General features: G+C 46.7%; 1 protein-coding gene across 2 annotated transcripts; it reads left to right on the top strand.

The window, feature by feature from the left end:
- The first annotated feature begins 16731 nt into the window (after positions 1–16731).
- Positions 16732–22646, top strand: HHEX (hematopoietically expressed homeobox). Of its 2 annotated transcripts, XM_090058128.1 has the most exons (4): positions 16732–17289; positions 18948–19126; positions 19511–19561; positions 21374–22646. In XM_090058128.1, exons 1-4 carry the CDS (start codon positions 16887–16889, stop codon positions 21605–21607), a joined length of 867 nt encoding a protein of 288 aa, XP_089914254.1. In that variant the 5' UTR covers positions 16732–16886; the 3' UTR covers positions 21608–22646. The 2 variants fall into 2 exon arrangements, with proteins under 2 accessions (XP_089914254.1, XP_089914255.1); XM_090058129.1 differs by lacking the exon at positions 19511–19561.
- Positions 22647–22873: the final 227 nt, after the last annotated feature.

Raw genomic sequence — 22873 nt, 5'->3', positions numbered from 1 at the left:
CTGTCCCTCCCCCAGAGCACTGGGATTGGAAGGGACCTCAGAGAAAGATGTTGCTATTGGCAACTACAGATGTCAACATCAGAGCAGTCATTCCAGCTCCCTCCTCCACCTCCCTTTTCGTTTTTTTTCCCCTGCAAGCCCACCTCCGAAACAGCTCAAAACATTCAAAACATTTCAGAACATCTGAATCATTTTGAAACATTTTGGATGGCCTGTTTCATTTCGGAGCTGTTTTGGAGCCTTGTGTTTCATTTCAGAGTCAGTGTTTTGGCCACCAAAAGGTCCAAATCCAGAATGAAACATCTGCTGGAATTTCACACAGCCCTAGCTGTTGGCAGCTGGGAGCCTGGTGGTGCCAGCTGCTCACTCTGCCCAGGTCCAGGCCAGGGATCAGGCACCAAACTCTGACTGAGCCCAGTCTGGCCCCTGCGTGCTCAGAACAGGTCACCAAACTCCTGCTGAGCCTGGCCTGGCCCCTGTCCCATGCTCCACTCTGAGCATGAAGGCTCCAGCCTGGTATGAGTGTACTACCAAATGAACAGACTGATTTAAAGCAGGTATGTTTTATTGGTTTATGGATGTTTACTTTTTATATTTAAACTTGATTTTATAAAGCATTTAACAGTATACTGTCATTACTAAATTGTCTGCCCCTCACACCCCTTATTTTGTGCAATCTTGAAATGTTAAATTGATAAAAATCAAAATGCTTAAAAATAAACATAGGCAGACAAGGTTATTTGGGTAGATGCATGGGCGACTGGTGCCTCCTGAATCTGGGGGACACTTGCCCCCCCTGACTGGACAGTCAGAGACTGGGGGGGTGCCTCTGTGGTCAATCCTGTAGACGGGGGAGGGCTGGTCCCCCTGCAGCCAATCTTGCCAGGCCACAACTGGCAGCAGCGCATCCCTGGCACGTCAGCATGCCACTGGCACTTCTGCATACCACTGGCACTTCTGGGTTGGCGGGATCGGCTGCAGGGGGAACGCTTCTCCCGGCACACCCCCCAGCCAGTGCTCTCGTGGGGGGGGGCGGGTACCAGCGCTCTCACCTGCCCGCACTGCCTGGAAACACTAGCTGACAGGGGGTGCACCAGCGCTCTCAGGGGGTGCCCATGCACCCCTGTGCACCCCCTATGCATCGTCACTAGGTATATGTGACATCTTTTATTAGACTAACTGAATAGTTGGACAACTTGTTCTTTGTAAGCTTTTGGATACAGGTGCCCTTCCTCAGACATAGAAGAACAAGTAACCCCCAAAACATGGAAATAAACATAAATTTTAGCTGTTGAAATTATAAAAAAATTAAAATCGAATTCTGCCAAGCCTATATATTTTGGACTTGTATAATTATATCTACCCAATAGTTACACAAGTACACATCACAGTGAAGAATGGACCCCATGATGTTTGTTTTGCCTCCTCACTTGGACTGAAAGTACAACCTGTGTTGTTCAGTGACTGTAAGAGAGCTGGAGGTTTCTCCTCTCATCTCATCATCCTGTCATCTTTTAACTGCTGAGCCTCTTAGTGTGCACTCATGCTCGTTATGGTTTCATTTGGAACACATGTAGATGTTTTCAGAGGAAAGCTGATAAATCAGCAGTTAAAGAGAAAAGTCACCCAAATGTGATGGCACCACCTAGGCAAGTAAGAATGTTTAATCAGCAGCGCTCTGGGGAGGGTGAGAGAGACCCAAAGAGATACAACGCTCACAGCATGGTTAAGGGGTTTCCTTTTAACACCATTCCCTGCTGAGATGGATTCAACCTATGTTATCTGAAAAAGTAAATGGACAGCTTGGCCTGTAAACCTGGCAAACCTGCAGCCTTGAAATAACTGCCTTGAAAACTGGATTTAGCTGTAAACTTCATCTTCTGGCCATCAGCTTGATCAGGTAGCAGAGACAATGTTGAGTTTAAGAAACGAATCCTATTAATCTAGGAGCAGTCATTGACTTCTTCAGGATGCAGATGGAAGCTATTGTAGCTATTGTAATGATATATTGATGATGCTGAAGGTACTGTAATGGAAAAATGGCCTTAGTGTGGGGAATTAGAAACCTGTTTTGTTTGTTTTACTCTGACCCCTGGTAGAATACTGGGTAGTACCTCCTACATCTCTCTTCTGTGTCATAAACCTATCATCAGTTTAACTTATTAGTGAGAAGAGCTGGAAAATGGTTTACACTATCTTGAAAATGTGTCCAAGAAAAGCAGCTTTTATAATCCTTCAGTTTATGAAGTTTTATAATCCTTCAGTAAAAGGAAGGATGTGCTTACCATGGCACCAGCTATGTACCATTCTCCTAGGTTTGGTCTACAATGGTATATTTTGCACTTATATAACTACACCTACCTGATAGTGCAGATCTCACCCCATGATGTACCATTCAAACCATGAATTGTACCAATGTAGCTTGTTGTTTTCAAAGTTGTGGGTTATATCACAGTGTAACTTCACCAGAGGGTTGCAGTGCAGTAACTGTATCAATGCAAAAAAACACCAGCACAGACAAAGCTTTAGTTATCAGTTTATCTTGCCCTGAGATATCTCATCTAGTGATTAAGTATTACACACCGGCACAGAGAAAGGGGAACGATGCCTGTTTCATGTTGGCAGTGTCTCTCATAGAAGTAGACCCAACAACATTTTCTTAATCAAAGCCACAATTAATGTCACAAACTAGTAAGTATAAATTAATTCCAATTGACCTTGGTATGAGCATTGGTACCTGGATGGAAAAGATTCAGGAGAGACAAATATTGATAATAAATGTCAATGTTTCCACAAGAGGGGAGTGCACAGCAAGCCCTGCAAAGATTAGTAATGGATCTGATATTACTGAACATCTTCACTAATGTGTGAACAAGCACCAAGAAGGTCAGAAAGGTAGCTAAAGGGACACAAGCAGCTTAGAAGCATACAAAAGACAAAATGAGATTCAGCTGAAATATGTTAGCTATGGGATTTGGGCAAAATGTTTAGAAACACACACTGAATGGGAGGGGAAAGAAAGGAAGATAATCATCCTGAATGAGACCTTGAGGTGACAGGTGACAGAAAATTAAAGCATGAGTTTGGTAGGTGATGTTTCAGTGAGGAAAGCCTAGTGAAATGTTGGGCTGCTGTGCAGACATATCACATATCAGGGAACAGAGTCTTCTCTTATAACACTTAGTAAAATATCATCTGGAATACTGAGTTAAATTCTGGACGACTTGTTACCACAATCACATTTCATAATCCTTAGTAGTTATATAGCATTAATCATATAAAGGTTTCAGTAAAGTTTTTTAAAGAAGTTGTAATATCCCGCATCTGACATATGGGGAAACTAAAGTGCAGAGAGGCTAATCTGGTATTATCTAGGCTAAATACAGAGAAAACTATCGAGAAAAAATACAGGAGATTAAAAAATGGCCTGACAAGGAATGTTGCAATAGCACCGTCACTTTGAACAGTCTATACTAGACTATATCAATCATAAGAAAATACTCCGTAATGTGACACTCGTGTGCCTCCCCCCGCCCTAGTTTCTGTGATCTGATGTCTTGTCTAAAGCATCTTGGCTCTTCAGAAATGTATTTTTCAGTGATACAGGTGGAACTTTTTGACAAGCTGTTGTATTTCCTGCCAAATGAGCAGATTTATCTCCAGGAGACACTTACCCTGGCTAGCTAACATTTAGGCATATTCTTACCTTTTAATATTTTACAGGGACTGGTTGTTTGCAAGACTCTATGTAGATTTGTATTAAAAAAGAAAAAAGAAAACCAAGGTTTCTGTTCCAAATGTTTTTAATGTAATTTAAGTGTGGTATAATGAGAAGGTGATAAAAAAAAAGGAAAGAGAATGAGGAAAAACAGCCATTACATGAATCAGACCGTGCTGTGACAGTTTTGGCATGTGTACACTTTGGGGTAAATTATTAGCATAAATAATTATGTTTTGTAATAGATAGTTCAGACCTGTTATATCCAATCTCTTCTTGCCTTCATCAAGATTTCTGGGTATGCTAATATTGCAGAACAGGATGCAACCTGATATACCTGCTCCAAAAATTAATTTATTTAGAAGGTGGCTTAATGGCAAAGCAGTTTTCACTCAGCACTTTCCATGCCAGTGGCTAATGTGGACGGGGTGTATATCCAGCTTGACTTAGTTTCTGTTTTCAGTTAATTTTAAAAGCTTAACCAGGAACTGATTTCATACAGATTACAGAAGTTAATGAAGTTGCACATCCCCCACAAAAATGGTAGAGTTTGGTGTATTAAGAATAGAAGTTTTATACACTGTGCGTGTCTCCACTTGCATTTATGTGCAGTAACTTACGGCACAGTAAGCAGTTTTTAGACCGGCATCTACATGTGTAGGGATTACAGCGCAGTAACACTGTGTGTGCACTGACTTGGGAGTAATGTTACTCCCAAGTCAGCTCACACAAATAGGATTTACTGCACAGTAAGGCATCTACATGTGCCTTATTGGATAGTAACTACTTGGGAGTAAATTTACTATCTACATCAGGGGTAGGCAACGTTTTTTGGCCGGAGTGCCGAAAAAAACACAACGTCTACCTTGGAAGGCGCCAGAGTGTCAACCTGTCGGAGCCTGGAGCAGCTGTTTGCAGCCTCCCGGCTGCAGCTGGCCCACGGAGCCTGATCTGCTTGCAGCTTCTCAGCTTCCTGCTGGGAGCAGCCTGGACTCCATGGCTGGCAGCAGCTGCTTAGAGCCCAGGCTGGTGGTGGTGTGCCGAGCAAAATGGTCTTGTGTGCCGTGCTTGGTACGCATGCCAGGGGTTGCTGACCCCTGACCTACATGATGCAGGTAGTAAATTTACTTGCAAGTTGGCATGAGTCACCATAGTTACTGTGCAGTATGGGCATGCACGTGTAGCTGTGCACCTGTACTGCACAGAAACTTTCAGTTACCATGTAGTAATGGTGCACATGTAGATGCACCCACTGAGTCTAATTCATCTTTGGTAAATTCCACCATGCCAGTGACAATATAGTAGGGATAATCTTATCCTATAGTATTAAGTCAAAATCATTACCAATGTTTCATTGGTTAAAGAGTTATTCCCACCCTCCCCCTCTATCCCCACGTATCAAGCATTCATTTTATAGGAGCTTGCATAGGCTCAAGATTTGCCCTGTTGATTTACATATATTTTCTTTATGAGTAAATTTTGACACAAAATGAAGTGAAAAACTCTCCTGAGTGAACTTGTATCTGCAGCATATGCATAGTATCAGGCCATGTCTACACTACATCTCTCCTGACCTGGGTCAGCTCCCAAGAAAATAAGCTCCATCCACTTGCTCTTTCTAGAGGGCAACTGTGAGTTAGTTTGGCAATGTAAATGGCCAGGAGGGGGCCTGCTCACCTCCATTCTACCCTCCCGCTTCTCTGAGATCATCCTGCAACTGAATGTGAGTGTAGTTTCATAGTTGGTAGGGTCAGAAGGGACCTGAGCAGATCATCAAGTCCGATCCCCTGCCATGGCAGGAAAAAGTACTGGGGTCAAACGACCCCAGCAAGGTGATTGTCTAGCCTTGTCTTAAAGACCCCCAGGGTAGGGGCCAGCACCACTTCTCTTGGAAATTAGTTCCAGATCCTAGCCGCCCTGACCGTGAAGTAGCGCCTCCTGATGTCTAATCTGAGTCTCCCCTCTGCCAGCTTGTGACCGTTATTTCTAGTCACTCCTGGTAGTGCTCAGGGAAACAGGAAATCTCCCAATGCCTGCTGGTCCCCTCTGACTAGTTTGTAACATGCCACTAGATCCCCCCTCAGCCTTCTCTTGTGGAGGCTGAACAGGTTCAGGTCCCGTAGCCTCTCCTTGTAGGGCCTGCCCTGCTGCCCCCTGATCATGCAAGTGGCCCTCCTCTGGCCCCTCCATGTTGTCCACATCCCTCTTGAAGTGCGGCAGCCAGAACTGGACGCAGTACTCCAGCTGCGGCCCGACCAGTGTCGCATAGAGGGGGAGGATCATCTCCTTGGACCTGCTCCAGATGCATCTGTGGATGTATGACAAGGTGTGGTTGGCCTTCCTGACTGCATCCCTACGCTGCCGGCCCATGTTAATCTTGGCATCAATGATGACTCCAAGATCCTTTTCTGCCTCTGCACTGATGAGAAGGGAGTTCCCCAGCCTGTAGGTATGGTGCTGGTTCTTCCTCCCCAGGTGCATCACCTTGCACTTGTCTATGTTGAATCAAATCCTATTCTCATCCGCCCACACCTGTAACCTGTCTAGGTCCGATTGTAGCCTATTCCTTCCTTTTAGCATGCCCACATCCCCCCACATCTTAGTGTCATCAGCAAATTTGAACAGGGTGCTTTTCACCCCCTCGTCCAAGTCACTGATGAAGATGTTGAACAGTGCAGGCCGAGGCCTGGGGGATCCCACTGCCCACATCCCTCCAGGTCGAAAATGACCTGTCCACCACCACTCTCTGGGTGTGGCCCTCCAGCCAGTTGGTGACCCATTTGACTGTAAGTGTCGACACTACAGTCCCCCAGTTTTTTAATGAGAACGGGGTAAGAGACAGTGTTGAAGGCCATCTGAAAGTTCAGAAAGACTATGTCCACTGCTACCCCTGCATCTAAGGATTTGGTGATCTGGTCATAGAAGGCCACCAGGTTGGTCTGACAGGACCTGCCTCTAATGAACCCGTGTTGGTTGCCCCTAAGCATAATCTCCCCTGCTGGCCCCTTGTGGACATGCACCAGAATAATTCTCTCCAAAAGTTTGCCCAGGATCAAGGAAAGACTAACTGGCCTATAGTTTCCTGGGTCCTCCTTCCTCCCTTTTTTGAAGATGGGAACCACATTGGCCCTTTTCCAGTCCTCTGGCACCATACCAGAGCACCACGAGTGCTCGTAAAGCCGTGCCAGGGGTCCTGCAACAACCTCAGCTAATTCCCTCAGTACCCTGGGGTGGAGATCATCCGGACCAGCTGATTTGAATACATCTAGTCCCTCCAGAAGTTCCCTAACTAGTTCCTCACTAACCCTTGGCAAAGGTGCACCACCCCTGGGGTCTGAGAGGGGCCTGGTGGGGGGGCTGATCCGGTCCCTGCTCAGGAAAACCAAGGCAAGAAGTCATTAAATAGGTTAGCTTTGTCATCTGGTGTGACAACCAAATTTCCTAGCGTGTCCTGCAGGGGCCCCACATTACCTGGTACCTTCTTTTTGCCCCCTATGTATTTAAAAAAGGACTTCTTGTCCTTGATCCAAGGAGCTAGTCCCAGTTCCATGTCCTCCTTGGCCTTCCTAACTGCCCCCCTGCATCCCCGAGCAACCGCAGTATAGTTCTTCCTGGTGATGGCCCCTCCCTGCCATTGGGTGTGTGCCTCCCTTTTATCTAGGAGACATTCCCGGATGCTTTTGGTGAGCCGTGGGGGCTTTTGGCCCTCCTGCTCCCTTTTATCTGTGTTGGGATTACCACCCTTTGGGCTTGGAGGATCGTCTCCTTAAAGAGCGACCACTCTTCCTGGACACTCAACTCCCCTCCTGTCTGGGACCTCAGTGCCTCCCCGACTATTCTCCTTAGCTCATTGAAGTCCACCCTCCTGAAATCAAGGGCTGCTGCCTTACTGCAGGCCTTTGCCACCTTGCGCTGGATGGTGAATTCCAGCAGGCGATGATCGCTGTTGCCCAGGTGGTCGAGCACCCACAGCCCCCTCACCAGGTCGTCACCCATGGCCAGCACTAGGTCCAACAAGGCGTCTCCCCTGGTGGGGCTGTGCACCTCTGTGCACCTCTGTACTCTGTTGCAAAAAAGGTCAACAGTAAACTGTGTTGTATTAACAGGAGTGCCACGTACAAATCAAGGGAAATAATTATTTTGCTCTTTTCAGTACTGGTGAGGCCTCACGTGGAGTACTGTGTCCGGTTTGGGGCCCTACACTTCAAGAAAAATATGCATAGTTTGGAAAGAGCCCAAGGTAGTGCAACAAAAATTATTAGGGGCCTGGGAGATGAGATTTAAGAGGAAAAGCTGAAATAGCCAGGGTTATTTAGTCTGGAGAAGCGAAGACTGAGGGGGGATTTGATAACAGTTTTCAAATACCTGAAGAGGGATTATAAAGAGGATGGATACTGGCTTTATTCCATGACCATAGGGGAGAGGACTAGGACCAGTGGCCTCAGGCTTTAGCAGGGGAAATTGAGGTTGGAGATTAGGATGAACTTTCTGACTGGGAGGGCAGTCAAGTATTAGAAAAGGCTGCATAGAGAATTTGTGAAATCTCCATCCTTGGAAGTTTCAAGAGCAGGTAAGACACACACTTTGCTAGGATGGCTTAGTCAGGGAAATTCCTGACTTGAGCAGTTACCTAGATTACATGACATCCTAGGGTCCCTTCCAGCCTTACTTTCCTATGATCCTCTGGTTCTCAGATAATCTACCTCTAGGTAATCCACTGCCTGTTGCCCCCACATGGAGCATGACCAGAAGACCTCAGGAGTTGCGATGTATTAACTGGAGTGTTACTATCCTGTTCCATATTTTCTGGTTGGGTATGAAAGATAGTTTAGCCACTTCTGTCTATATATAGTTTAATGGCAATTTGCATGTAATGCTTGAAACAAATATGCTACTAAAATAACAATAGAAACTAGTGATAGAAAATAATGTTCTGATGAGGATCTGGGTAAGATTTAGAACTGAGCTCATAACTTGGGTTTAAGGTCAAATGCAGATCTAGTTTAGAGTCTGCAGTTCTGAAGATTCATGAGTTTGCCTCACAAGATCTAAATCTCCAACACCGGGTGAGTGAAGCCTGTGAAAAAGTCACACTACTACTGGGTAGAAACTGAGCAGCAGATTACTATCAGGAACTCCCACTATCAGGAACTTATCAACAGGATAGATGAACAGCTACCTGTCCGGGCCACTTCTTGAGTCAGCTTACCAGATGTAGGTGTGGTGTGGTCCACTGCACAAGACCAAATATGCCTGGCCATCTGGAACAGCTTACTTTATATCTGTGGTCCTGTGGAAGATGCTATGCATATGCTTTTTTTTCTGCTTTTCTCCCTGGAGACCTTTTCAAGCTGAATACTGCTAACTAAGATTATCCAGCTGTTTTGTGCATATATTTTAAACCTTCCCTTGCTTGTTTTTGCTCATGTGCAAGCACTATTAAAAAAATTAGTGGTGCAACTTCTTACGTAGACAAGAACTAAAATTGTGGGTTTGCTTTCCCCACACACCAAAACAATTCAAAAGGGTTCACAGAAAAAGCTCTAAGTTGATTTCTGTGGAACTAAAGCATTTCAAGTGGTGCCATTGGCTCCTTAATGGAACTTAGAATACTTTTCTCTTAAACCCATTAATGTTAAGGAATATCTGCTGTGTTTGTGCCTTGTTTCTAATGTAATTCTTGTTTTGTATATGCAAAAATCAATAATATAAAATCTAAAAATGGTCTGTCACCTGATATCTGTCCTGTTGTGTGCTGTTGATGTGTTTCATAGAATAGGCTCTGGAGTGCAGTTCTTGTCTCTTAGAAGGACTGAGGTCATGGGCAAGAACAAGATAGGAGTTAATTTCTGACTGGATTAAATGGATACTTTCTTTGTTTCTACTATATAACCCTCTCTTTTTTCATGTATTTCAAAATATACAAATAAGGCTTAATTCAGCAAGAGTTAGACATCTAAATATCTTGGATTATCTGGAGTTTAGTGTCCAGCAAAATATTTTTTCTTTATCCAATCAGCCCCTATGATTCCACTATTAAACACATTTGGTACTTAGGATGATTGCTGTTTTAATCTTCTGTATTTGACCATTAACTGCTACTGCATGTCCCTGTCGACCCAAAATAAAAGCACACCAAACATGGGATTGATTTCTGTGATACCAGGATGATAAATTTTGTTACAAAAATGTCAGGAGACTGTGCAAGTTTCTGGAAAACATTAACAAAGTATAGCTGAGTCACAGTGTCATACCTTATGTGAAATTTCTATTGGCATTGAATTAGCTCTGTGTGTACATTGGACCCAAAGGAGCTGTTAGAGTGAAAATCTTGCTATACAAGTCCTGTTCAAAATTAATCATATTGGTGGGTTGTTTTTTGTTTTGTTTCATTTTGGTTTGTTTTTTTTGTTTTTTTTTGTTTTTTTTTTGGACTGCCATACATAGAAATGGGTTTTCTACCAGAACCGTAATTTGGGTGGGGGCAAAATCTTCATTGCTCTTTACCTTGCTCTTCAGCTCAAAGTGGATGTAAGGTAGCTAACACACAGATTTAGCAACATTTAATACTCACTGTGCACTTATATAAATGAATGTGCAAATAAGGCAAAACAGCATCTGGGAATTCATATGGATTTGAGGGGTAATCGTTATTAATGTAGCCAACACAAATTTAGAGAGAAGTTTTAATACGGTGCTATCCGTAATCAAGTTACTTTCCATTGCACATATACATAGGATCCATAATAACTCACCTTTATATGTTGGCAAGAGTAGAGGAAATATCAGGCTGTAAGTAACAGCAGCTGTATATTCTTATAACAATCTGATTTTGTATTGCTTTTATATGGTGACTCACCATACTTTCATTGTAAACCATTTGGGACATCGAAGAATAGAAAATAATATTCTAAAACAGATTAAAGTACCAAGTATGTTAGGAGACAACCCTTTTGAGGTTCAGACAAAATTATGTAACTTGTCAGCTATATCAACCTCAGAATGACATGGGGGAAGCAAATGCTATAATGCTAATTTGGATTGTACATGCTTTTTAATCCCTACCATCTGGAAAAAGTGTTGAATCAAACTCTGTTTCCAATATTGCAGCCTTTACTCCTTCCTTTTACCAAAAAAATATTTAAATGTTCCCTTTCTTAATATTGAGGGTCTCCTGGATCGCAAGTTATTCTGTTTTGTCAAAATGTCCTAGGATGCAAAGGGCAAGGTTTTCTTAGGTTGATATCTTTTATTGGACCAGCTGTATTGTTGGCATAGATTTAGACAAGCTTTTGAACGCAAGACATTCTTCAACAGGTCTGACCAGAACAAGTCAAGTACAGCTTGGACAACATTCCAGGATTAATTCCAGGACGGGAATTAAAGTTGATGATGGTAGGAGTTAGAGGAGGGGGAAGTAGGGTGAAGCTGCTCTGTTCTAGGACCTGATAGATGGCTGCTGTGATATCTGGGGAGGAGTTAAAAAAAAAGCACAATTAGCACCTTCTGCAGTTTCTGCTTTGTCAGAGATCAGATGATATGTATCCAGAAAGTGTTCAGGTAATGGCAGTATGGCTCCTAAGCATAAAGACATATAGTGCCATGGAAGGTGGAGCCATCTAATCATGATTGTTTTCCCTGCAAAGCCTTGGGATTTGAAGCTTTTACAGGGTGGAATCCTCTTGCCCCTCAGAACCCTCACCCAAAAAATGAGAATGCAAAGAGGCGGCCAGGAAGAGAACCTAGTGGCTTCTTCCCCTTCCACAAGCTTTCCCACTTAAGGGGCAACTAGAGTGGCTCAGTTAAATATTTGTTTCACCAAAGCTAACATATTCTTAGAGTGTACTTTCCCCCAATCTCATTCTTAGAAATAGCTGAAACACTGTGATGAAACTTTGAAAATATTCAGATTCAGACAAACTCCAGTTCAAGTCTGGTAAAATTGTAAGCAACTTTTAGAGTTTTATGATGGAAAGCAACCAGAGCTATAGAAGACACTGCCAGTTCTGCCTGTTACAATAAATGTTTTTCCAGCCTTTTATAAATAAGGATGTGTCCTGTTAGGTTACATTCAATACATACATTTAAATTGGTCCTGAGTTAAGAGTTCTGCTGGTAAAATTATAGTTGCAGTTCATTTAGTAATTAAATCTATAAAGTAGGGAGGATAATTTTATGGGAAAACACCTAACAAACAAGTTACCAGGAATGTCAGAGTGCTGTATGACATCACTGTGTAAATATGTAATGCCATTGTCTGGAACACAGTTTGGTTTCCAAGGTATTGGTATTAGGAAAATGGAAAGAGTTTCATTCCCTCCTGTTTCCTCCTTGGAAGATTTTCAGGGCATGTGGCTTCATCTGTCTGGAAGACTCTTGAAATATTTTCAGCAGCAGGGAGGAGCAGAATGACTGCAGGCATTACAGAGCATCTTGGAAAACAACAAAGCATCCAATGAACTAGAAGTGATGTTTAAGAGGTGGTGCTTATTGCTAGCTCATTCTTGTTGTTAAGAGATGACTGCTTAATATGAATCTCCTTGGGCCAAATTAATTGCTGGTGTACTTTTTGCTTATTTTAGCTAGGAGTTGTTCACCTCTGGTGTAACTCCACTGAAGTAAAACGTGTTACATGAAGTGGACCATTGACTCTTGATCCTGAACCTGCAATCCATTAATTCTCAAAATTCCCACTTCCACATGCAGGACAGTTGTTAGTCCAGAGAGATAGAAGCCTGGTCCTGATCATCAGTCAGAAGAACAGTAATGCAACATCAGTGTATGACAAGCAAAAACCTCTTAAAGTAACATTTTATCAGGTATCAGGTCCTGGCAGTATTGATCTAGAGGAAAAAGCAATCAGAGCCCTGATCACATTATCAGGTCACACTTTTGATTATTATGCCCTCAGAGCACGCATAGAAGGCCAACCCAGCCAGGTTCAGTGTTGCATAGCGGTAGACTGCTGTTCCTGAAGAACTGTGCTATTGGAAATTCTGTTGAAAAGAGGTGAGTCAAAACCAGAAAATCAAATTAGTGAATGACTCTTGCTTTTGTGTCATGGGGTTTGGAGGATTGTCTTAATCATGGAAGCCATGTGTTTGAAGATTGAGTAATCCTACATGCAAATACTATATGTTGTAGAACTGTCATACCATTAATACTTAGTTTGCACTCTGAAACAATAAAACCTGTAAAAGGTGCCACATAACATTATTATTATTGGGTCATACAGTATAGTGCTCTTGGTCTATTTCCATAATTTCCACATGGCATAGAAACTAATATATACCTTGGAAATACCTTGGAGATGCATATTTATGCTCCTTTCCTTTCCCCACCATATACTTATAACTTGGAGAACTCAATACAACTCATCCACTGTCCAAAACATCTACCCCACTTACTTGCACCTTTATAAGACCCCCACTAATTACATAGTTAATTCGAGTATAGGTGATGTGGGGACTAGATAAAAGTTCAGAATGTCTTGGTGAACTTAACTATTACATTTCTGATTTGAGTCATTTCACTTTTCACTTTAACACGCTTTTATTGCATAACAAAACATGTGTAATGTTTACATCTGGGCTGCTGCTGGCTGGTGATTCCCATTGGCTGCTGGACAGGTCTTTTCCAAGTCCTTCTCTCACCTTATTCTGCGTTTCTTTTGTGTTGTTCGAGTAGGTGATATCACTTCCAATGTACTGGGAGTGCAGGAGCCCAAGCCGTGGTGTGTGAACACCATCGTCACCGCCACCGGCAGACCGAAGCTGCTCTCCGGTGCCGCCTAGCGAAGGTGAGAGGCCTCCCAGTCGCTCTCCAGCCCCGTCACCACCACCAGCTTTGGTAACCCTAAAGCGGAGCAGAGCCGCGAGCATCATCACACTTGGATTTGGAAGAAACGTGACAATTCCTGATGGGTTCATTTGCGAGGAAGATTTCGTGTCCGGGACCCGTGTCCTTCGCAGCGCGCAGCTCCGCCAAGAGCCCGGGGCTGGGGCCTGGGGGAGAGGAGGTGGAGGCGGCCGCACTGGCCCGCGGGGCCCTCCGAGCTGTGGGCGCCTGCCTCTGCATCTGAACTGCTTCGTCCGGCCCGGGCACGGGACGGGGCTCCCCGCTGTGGTTTTCTTCCTCGACCTCCTTGCAATCCTCGCGCTGCCGACACCCGGCGACGGAGCCCGGGGGGCCGCGGGGTGAAAGGTGGGCGGAGGACAAGTGGGACGTGGCACGGCCGCGGTGCCTTTATTTGGGGCTTCTGGCAGGTAAGAGATGGGGGAAATAGCTGCGAGCCGCAGTTTGCGGCACGTGGCAGAGGTGAGGCCGGGCCTCCGGGCGCCCCCGGCCGGCAGAGGTTATTGCCGGAGCCCTCGGACGCCGGGAAGCCGGGCCGGGCCGGGCCCACGGCAGCCAAGGAAGGGACCAGATCTGCGGGGGGTCAAAACAGGCCCGTGTCGCGGGGTTTCCTGCCTGCCGCTCACGGCCCGGTGTGTGAACGCCAGGCGTCTGCAGTGCCCGGAGCCCCCGGCGCGTCCCTGCAGCCAGGCGGCGCGCCGGGCCTTGGCCCCTCGGCATCCCGCTGAAGCTGCGCAGCCTTTCCCCGCACGGCAGACACGGGGAGCCGGCTGCGCACCGGTCCCTCCAGCCGCTCCCGGGACGGGCGCTGGCCTGAAGAGCAGCTGAGCCTGCCCAGACCCAGAAGCGGCCTCTTTTTTCTGGCCCCGGCCCGGGCTGCGGCCCGCAGCGTTCCCCGCACGCGGGGTGCGAGGAGCGGGCCGGGGCCCCCCGCCGCCGCTGCCCCTTGCAGCCGAAGAGGGTTTCGGGCACGATCCGATTCCGCTCCAGCTGATGGAGCGAAATGTTTCTTCCCTCGAGCTCAAGCAGAAAAATGGAAAAGGGAGACCCTGGGGCAGAGCTAAGAGATTCAAACAGAGATTTCGATCGCAGCGGTCTCGTGGTGCCTATGCCTACATAGCGCCCCGGCCCTAGTTTTACACGCACAAGCTCCAGCCGAAGTGTGCACGTGCAGTCATGCGACTCGCAGTACCTCTGGCTTTCTACCTGGTCCGGCGTGAGGAAGGGATAAGTCAGACTTGCCTCCTGCACGACAGAAACCACAAGCAAGCCCCCCCCCCGGCCAAAAAAAAAACCAACCCACGCTCCAAAACATGAGAAGACAGTCTTATTTAATCCAGAATATAATTAAAATCTCATGTATTTTTATTGCTTTCAGTATCCAGCAGAGTGAAAATATTGAAACGCTGAGACCCCTTGCATTAAAAAGTCACAACTGTTCGATTTTATTAGTTCTGACTGTGTGAAAAAATTATAAAGACAACGCTGAAAAAAATCCGGGTTTTAGAGCCCCGAATGGCTATAAAAGTAATAAAATCAACTATAAAACGTACACCAGTGATATTAAAAAATTATGTAGTTCAGTAAATGTGACATTTCATGAATGTGGATTTAATAGTTTTTAAACTACAGAAAAGAGACGGCTGAGGTCTAACAATGCATTTGCAAGGGGCGGTGCTGTAGAACTGCAAAATTAAGTGCTTCGTTTTCCTTGTTGGGGATTATGCAGTGGTGGTGGAATGCAATAACGGTGCCATTAAAACTTCCTTTAACAAGGCCTATCGCTTGAATAAAAGTCAGAACAGAATAATCTCTTCCTCAATTTATTTGTTTTCCAATAATACAACATACCTCGGGGTTTTCTCTGCTTAAACTTGTTCTCAGGATTTTGAGTCGACAGCTTGTAAAACATTACGGGACCCAATATATTGTTGCTTCATATCATGCACATCGTTATTCTAAAGGGCAACGGGTCATCGGCTTATTGCACGTTTATTAAATAAATCAAGCTGCAAATCCAACACTTCCAGATGAAAATATTAGCTAAGCCGCTTGGAAAATGCAATGCCTGGGAGAATTAACAGAGAAAAAATAATCAAACCTGTCAGCTAGCTCTAAGTGTACCTGATGTTTACAAGACACAAGCACAGGCTTTAAAGGGGAGATTTGGCATTTGTTAACAATATAAAACCCCCTCTATTATTAAAAGTATATTTCTGTTTCACCAACACCTTTTCGTCTTATTCTGAGCCTTCTTATTAAGCTCTTCGTTGGGGCTTGAACCCAGGGTTTTCTCTTCTCCTTAGCAGCACCTGCCCTTCCAAAGTCATCCGTGCTCGATGCCCCTGGTCTGGGCTGTCCCCGTGTGCACATACACACGTAGATGGAGATGGAGATGCGTGTGTACATGCATATGCATATGATGTATCAGGGAAAGAAGTGACAGCTTGATCCGCTCCAGGGGTGGAAATTCCCCTCTGCAGCCATGCATTAATAATCACCCCGTTTCTCAGGTGCGAGTGGTACCAGGCCTGCTGACACGGAACATAGCCCTTGACTGCCCTGCCGGGGGCAAAGAGCCCGTGGCAAGAAGCGGGGGCCGGCGGAGGCACCGCTGCCGGGCACATATCCCCGGGGAGGGAGGGCCAGGAGGTCGCTCCGGAAGGCGAAGCGGGCTCCGCAAGTCCAGGCCTCCGGGCTGCGGGCCGGCCCCGGGCTTCGGGGGCAGCGGAGCGGCTGGAGGCAGCGGCGCGGAGGCGGAGGTAGGTGGGGCGGCAGCCGGGGGCGCCCGGCTCCGCGCTGCCACGCCGGCCGGAGGGCGCCGCAGCCCGGCCCGGCCCCTGCCCGCGCAGCGCCGGGCCCCCCGCGCCGGGGCATCGCTCGGCTCGCGGACCGGGAGCACCTCTGCGCAGGGCCGGGCTGCGCCCCGGGGCCCCGCGCCCGCCCCGGGAGGCTACGGGCTGCCGGTCCCGGGGTGGCGGGCCGGGCCGGCCGGGGGGAGCAGCCCCAGCGCCAGCCCCCGCCGCACCCGTCCCCCGCGGCGGTCGCCCCGCGCCTGTGGATTGGCGCCGCAGGGGAGTGGTGGCCGCGGGGGGCGGCTTCCCCTCCCTGGCCGGGCTCATTGGCTAGGCACCGCGGCGGCAGGAAGGGGACACGGACCATGCGGCCCCGCCCAGCGCCAATAGAAACCCATTGAGGGGTAATCGGAGCGCAGAGAAGCTGCGTGCCGCGGCGCTGCACGAGCCGGAGCCCGGGGCCGGCGGGCGCGGGAGCGTGCGTGTGCGGGGCCGGGCCGGGCCGGGCCGGGGGGGCCATGCAGTACCAGCACGCTGCCCCCGCGCCGGCGGCCGCCGCCATGCCCGTGAGCGTGCCGCTGTACGCGCCCACCCCGGTGCTGCAGCCCGTGCACCCCACGCCCTTCTACATCGAGGACATCCTGGGCCGAGGGGCCGCCGCGCCGCCCGCTCCGCACCCGCACCCGCTGCCCTCGCCGGCGCCGCCGACGCTGCCGTCTCCCAACTCCTCCTTCACCAGCCTGGTGTCCGCCTACAGGACCCCCATCTACGAGCCGACCCCGATCCACCCGGCCTTCTCCCCGCACCCCGCCGCCGCCCTGGCCGCCACCTACGGGAGCAGCACGTACGCGGGCCCCCTGTACCCCTTCCCCCGGACCGTGACCGACTACACGCACGCCCTGATCAGGCACGATCCCCTGGGTAAGCCCTGCCTCGGCGCCCCGCTCGCAGCCCGGGAGGGGAGGGCGGGTCGGGCCCCGGGCTGGAGACTGGAAGTCATTGAAACTCTCTCCGGCCCCGGTCTGATTTACAGTAAATTAGGAGGCCAGACCGCGGCGAGCACCCGCTGGTGACTCAGATTTGTTTTCCCTCCGCCGAGCGACTCCGAGGATGTCCTTGGCAGGGCCGGGGGCGGGTTTGGTGGGGGCTTCACTGTCCTGGGAGATCGCACCGCACATCTGGGGCTTTTCCTGCGGTGCCCCCGGGCGCCCGGAGGCCGATTGCGGGGGGCGCGAGAGGCGGGGCAGAATCGCCGGCGGGATGCCCCGGCTCCGCGCACTGAGAGCTGCAGCACTGGTTCTTAGTGATTGCAAAACTGGATCTGACTCACGAAATTTGTGCAGTGAAAGAGGCTGACCCTTTCCGTTCATACAGGAAACCTTGAGCTCTCGATAGGAGTAAATCTGGTTTCAGAAGCTGTTAAGTGTTTTCCTGGCTGCCTGAAGCAGGCTCTTCCCCGGGAGTCGTGCACATTGCTGATTACTTTATCGACATCCTCAATACAGACAAATTCAGGAAACACTCGACTTCTGATAGCCGGGATCCGTTTTTCTGATATTGTTCATTTCCTCTGTGTGGGATGTGACTTTATGACAGCTAAAATAACCAGTTGCTTCCTATTTTTTGAGTCTGTTTTGCACCAGAATTACTAAAGCTTGACGCAAGCAAAATCTTGAAAAACAATGCCGCGTTTCAAAGGGGAGAGGCAGCAAGGCAAGCACGGTGACTCAACGGTTCTGGCCCCAGAGCTCCGGACCGGCCGGAGCTGCCCCGGGGAGGCTCCCGGAGGTGCCAGTCCTTGCGCCCCTTGCTATACACACCGCACAAAGCCTGGCACGGCTCATGTTTGCTTGCCAAGTAATCTTGAGACCCAGCTGCCCCTCTTCCCGCTTGGAGGTCTCCCGCAGCTACAGGGATTGGGTGTTTATCTGCAGTGCAGTGGGGGTGATGACCCAATCTGGTGAGGGTGATAAGGCAGTGCCGGATGCTGATTCTGCTACAGGCATTTCCAAAGAAATGTTGCTCCCTCGTGTGGAAGGTCCCCCTGCCCCCAGGTGGTTGCAGCCCCCAGATAGTGATGTGAGATGAGCTCTGTTTAGCATGTGGGCAAACATTTGCACAGAGAATGCAAGACAGTCACTTGGGGGTATTGCAGTGAAAGAGCAGAAGGAAGCACAGTTTTTTTCTCTTTTCTTTGCGAGATAGACCAACAGGAAACACATTGACGGAAATGTTGCCATAGCCCTTAGAGTGGCTTTTAACTGGTCTCTGTTCGACTGATGTAAAAATCAGAGGAGGCGAAAGATCAAAAACGAAGTCTGAAAAAAATTGCGTGGCCTGAAACCAGAGAGCCTGGGATCTGGCCCCCGAGCCCACCCTGGACTTCTGGGGAAGGGCCTTAGTGTTTCGGCCAAAGGCAGCTCGTGGGCTGTGCATGGGGGGCAGCAGAGGCTTCTGTCACTCCCAGGGCTTCAGCCGGGACAAAAGCACCAAAGTACCGGCTCCCAATACCTCCGGGCTGAGCCAGGCTGCCCTGCAGGAGGCACACCAGTGACCGCTCTTCTTGCTTCTCTTGGCAGGGAAGCCCCTGCTCTGGAGCCCCTTCATCCAGCGGCCGCTGCACAAAAGGAAAGGGGGGCAAGTCCGCTTCTCCAATGACCAGACCATTGAACTTGAGAAGAAGTTTGAGACCCAGAAGTACCTCTCGCCACCGGAAAGAAAGAGACTGGCCAAGATGCTGCAGCTCAGTGAGAGGCAGGTGAGGCCCAGCAGCTTGCACACATGCAGGCCCCAGGACGCCTTGCTGTGCCCCAAGGAGGAAGCAATTCTGCCACCCTGGCAGCTGGGGACACTGCTTCCACTGGCTGAGATGGAGCTGAACACCTTGTAGCAGCTCCTTCTGTTAGACAGGAGTAGGTTGATAGCCACACTGGGGACCAGCAGCTTCCCACTTCCTGCTGGCTGCCACACCAGTGCAAATCCAAAGTAACCCCCAAGGCACTCTGGATTTGCACGGAGGTGGCAGACAGTAGCTTTTGGCCCTACTTTGGCTGCTTCTGCTACCAGGGTAAACTGGTCCAGCTGGAGCTGCTGTGGGCTGCACCACGTGCCAACCTTTTTGCGTTTTTCTCCTGTCATTTAGGTCAAAACTTGGTTTCAAAATCGCAGAGCAAAATGGAGACGTCTAAAGCAGGTACAGGGCTGTTTCTGTTTCTATATAAATACTATTTTAATTGCCTTATCTCATAAGTGATCACCTATTCCAGATTGTATGCAAAAGTCATCTGAAAGGCTGTTTAACCTCTTCACCTTGATTAAAAAGGCAAATAGTCATGCTGGAATCCAGGATGGCTCGTTGATGCAGCACTAATGTTAAAAGCTCCTAATGTAGTTCCTATATCAATTATGCCTGGGTTTTCACATACCAGCTATTAAAACTCCAGGCTAATTGTTTTGTAAACCCATATGTTGTTTATCTAATTAAGGCAGAGAAGATAAGTAATTGTCAGTAAACGACTTAGATAGTTGTCTCTAGAAGAATATTTACTGGCCCTTTTACTTACTCATTTATAATAAACAGGCAAATGTATTCTGTAGTTCTTGGGAAACAAATACACATAGACTTTGGTTATTGATTTGAAGGTTAGGAAAATTAAACAGCTTTTGAATTCAGGCAGATTGGAGTCAGTTACTTAAAGAGTGGTAGATTGAGTCTTATTGCAACAATTTTTCCCATTCATAAAAATTGTACATGGGTTAGTAAAGCTTTTTTTTGCAAATAAAAGAGCTTGGGCCTGCTGTGTTTTGTTGGCTCAGCATTCATTGCCTTGTCTGATAAAGGACTTAACAATCTGGGTAGAAATGAGAAAGCTGAAAAAGCCACAAAGTAAAGGCATTTAAAAAACTTGCTGTTTTTCAGAAAAGGTTAGGATTTCATATTTTAATTAAAAACTCATTGTTGTGTGATAATGCTGGGTGTGTTTTGGAATATGAACATTTTGGTTCAGTTTAAACTGTTCCTTCATCTAGTTTAAATTTTAAAAGCTTAGCGTATGTAGTTTTGTCCTTATGCTACAGAGATGTTTATTCTGAGTGAACTCATTTTATCTGTGAAACATGTAGTGGCCTGATTTCCCTGAAATATCTTGAGATGCTGGTGGAAATCATGGACATTTTAAATAATATCCTTCTTTTTACGCAGTCATGTATCACCTGTGGCCCTGGTACCTAGCCTTGAGTGCTTTTACTTGGCTAGGAAACAAGCCTTGTCCCTGGGGGGGAAGCAGGATCAGGAAGTAGGACTATTATTTATTACATTAAGGCTCATTTTTAACATTTGCAATTTTTAATGTTAAATTTTAGCCTTACAACTTGATGATTAGTAATTTTTCCATTTGCTGCTTTATAATATGGATGGGCTTCATCTGCTCCTATTAAGTCAAAGGTAGTTTTGTCCTAGGAAGATATATCTTTTAATGAAAGATGCGTAGTGACTACAAGACACAGATGATCCTTGTACATATTTAGAATTAATCTGTTATTATCTTAAAACACACTTTTAAATGCTCCTGATCTAAGCCTCTTCCTTGGAGATATTTGAAGTAACCATAATACTGCATGGGGGTTGGGTCCATGACAAAACTAGTAGTTTCAGTGGGAGCAAGATGTTGTTTATGATTGCCTCAGTTCTTTATCAGACTGGAACCAGCACAGCTTATCTTTCCTAGATGGTATTCCATCTGCCCAGGAAGAAAGTTTTATAAGTAAGAAGTCCCATAGCTGCACACATGCATTTCCTTAAGAATTTAACAAGTGAAGGAACAGAATGTTTTTAGGGACGTGGATACAACCTATACTCACCTGAGAATGCACCAAACTTCTAGCCTCAGTGCAAAACTCCTCAATAAATGAATGTTGACTTCCAAAATGGCCTAGACTCCTAGGTCTTCTGATTATGCTGAGCATATTTTGGTGTAAAGCCGGTTTCTTTATTGATTGACTTTAGGAGAACCCTCAAGCTAGCAAAAAGGAAGAAGCTGAAAGTGTGGATAGTCACTGTGATCAAAGGCAAGAGAGCTGTCTGAGCCCTGAGCAGAAGAATAAAGATGTCTCTCTTGATGGGTCCCAGTACACCCCCTCACCTGTCTCTCAGGAGGACCTTGAATCTGAAATCTCAGAAGATTCTGATCAAGAAGTGGACATAGAAGATGATAAAGGCTATTATAATTCTACCCACTAATGGGCTCACACTTGAGAATGAACCCTGATTCAGCTTGCACTTTAAGGGAGCTGACTTTTAAAGAATGTTTGGCTACAGAAGACAACGTTCATCATTTCTCTGAGAAAACCACAGTGACTAGTTTTGTAAATCTAAAACCAAGAAAACAGCAGACAATCAATTTATGGGCAGATCTTTATTTTGGTTAAAGGGATAGGTCCATGTTTTGTATTTAATTTGTAAGATATATTTGTACATCGATTAATGTTCTCTCTGGAATATAATACTACATTCTGTCTTTACTGATTTTTATACCCCGTCCAGTCACCCTTGTGCAGTCAGGCAGAACTCCCAAATATTTCAGGTAGAAGTGAGTGTGGATTGCAGGATGAATTCCTCTGTATGTGTAGGTAGCTTTAATTAATTAATTTAAATATTCTTGTTAAAAGCTTCTCCCCCCACCCAGCACAGAAATATATTTAATGAATGGAGAAGAATTTTATAATTCCCATCAAGTGCCTTATCTTATCTTCTGATGCTTTTCCACTCATAACACCTCCAATGGTCTTTTTCATGACATAATGTTTAGATTACAAGTCATTTGTAAATGTTAGTTTTTACTTTGTATTATAAACAATACATACATTGTTTATATATATATATATAAGGCCTTTTTGAATTGGAGATCCCTTGAAATGTTGCCTTGCAATCTGTCTGATTCTTTTTTCTAGAGAATATATTTTGTGATTAAAGCTGCTTTTTGTCCTTTTGATAATTTACTTCCCATGTTTTGTAAGAAAATGTAACAAGCCATAGGGTCCTACTGCAGGAGAAAAACTGACATCAGCTGCTGCCTGAACAGCCAGGCCTACACTGGCAGTGGGAAGATAGTGCCTATTGTATACATATGTGCCTCTGTATATACTTTGCTTCAAAAGGTTTTATACCTCATATTGTTCATATTTTGTACATATTTGTTCATTGTTTAAAAAAAGAAAAAAGGGTATTTAATTTCTTTTGGTGATGAACTTGTCTGTGAAATAAACTAAACCTGGACCACCCCAGATATCAGACATTCACTTCCTTCCTAGGTGCTGGGGTCCAGCCCAGCACATAGACCGGTATTGTTGAATGCGGTCCCCTCCGCTCCTTGCTCAGCCGAGCTGCTCACTGCGGAGGACTGGGGCGAGCCCTGGCCCAGGGTCCCCCTTGAATGTTGGAGTAGCCTTGCTGGCACACCCGGCCCCCCGGGGCGGGGAGAAGGGGCTGTGCCCTGTGGCCCAGTTC

Source organism: Crocodylus siamensis, chromosome 7 (assembly GCF_052110815.1).
Source record: "Crocodylus siamensis isolate JL-2025a chromosome 7, ASM5211081v1, whole genome shotgun sequence".
Taxonomy (NCBI): domain Eukaryota; kingdom Metazoa; phylum Chordata; order Crocodylia; family Crocodylidae; genus Crocodylus; species Crocodylus siamensis.
This window is presented reverse-complemented; position numbering and strand designations above follow the sequence as displayed.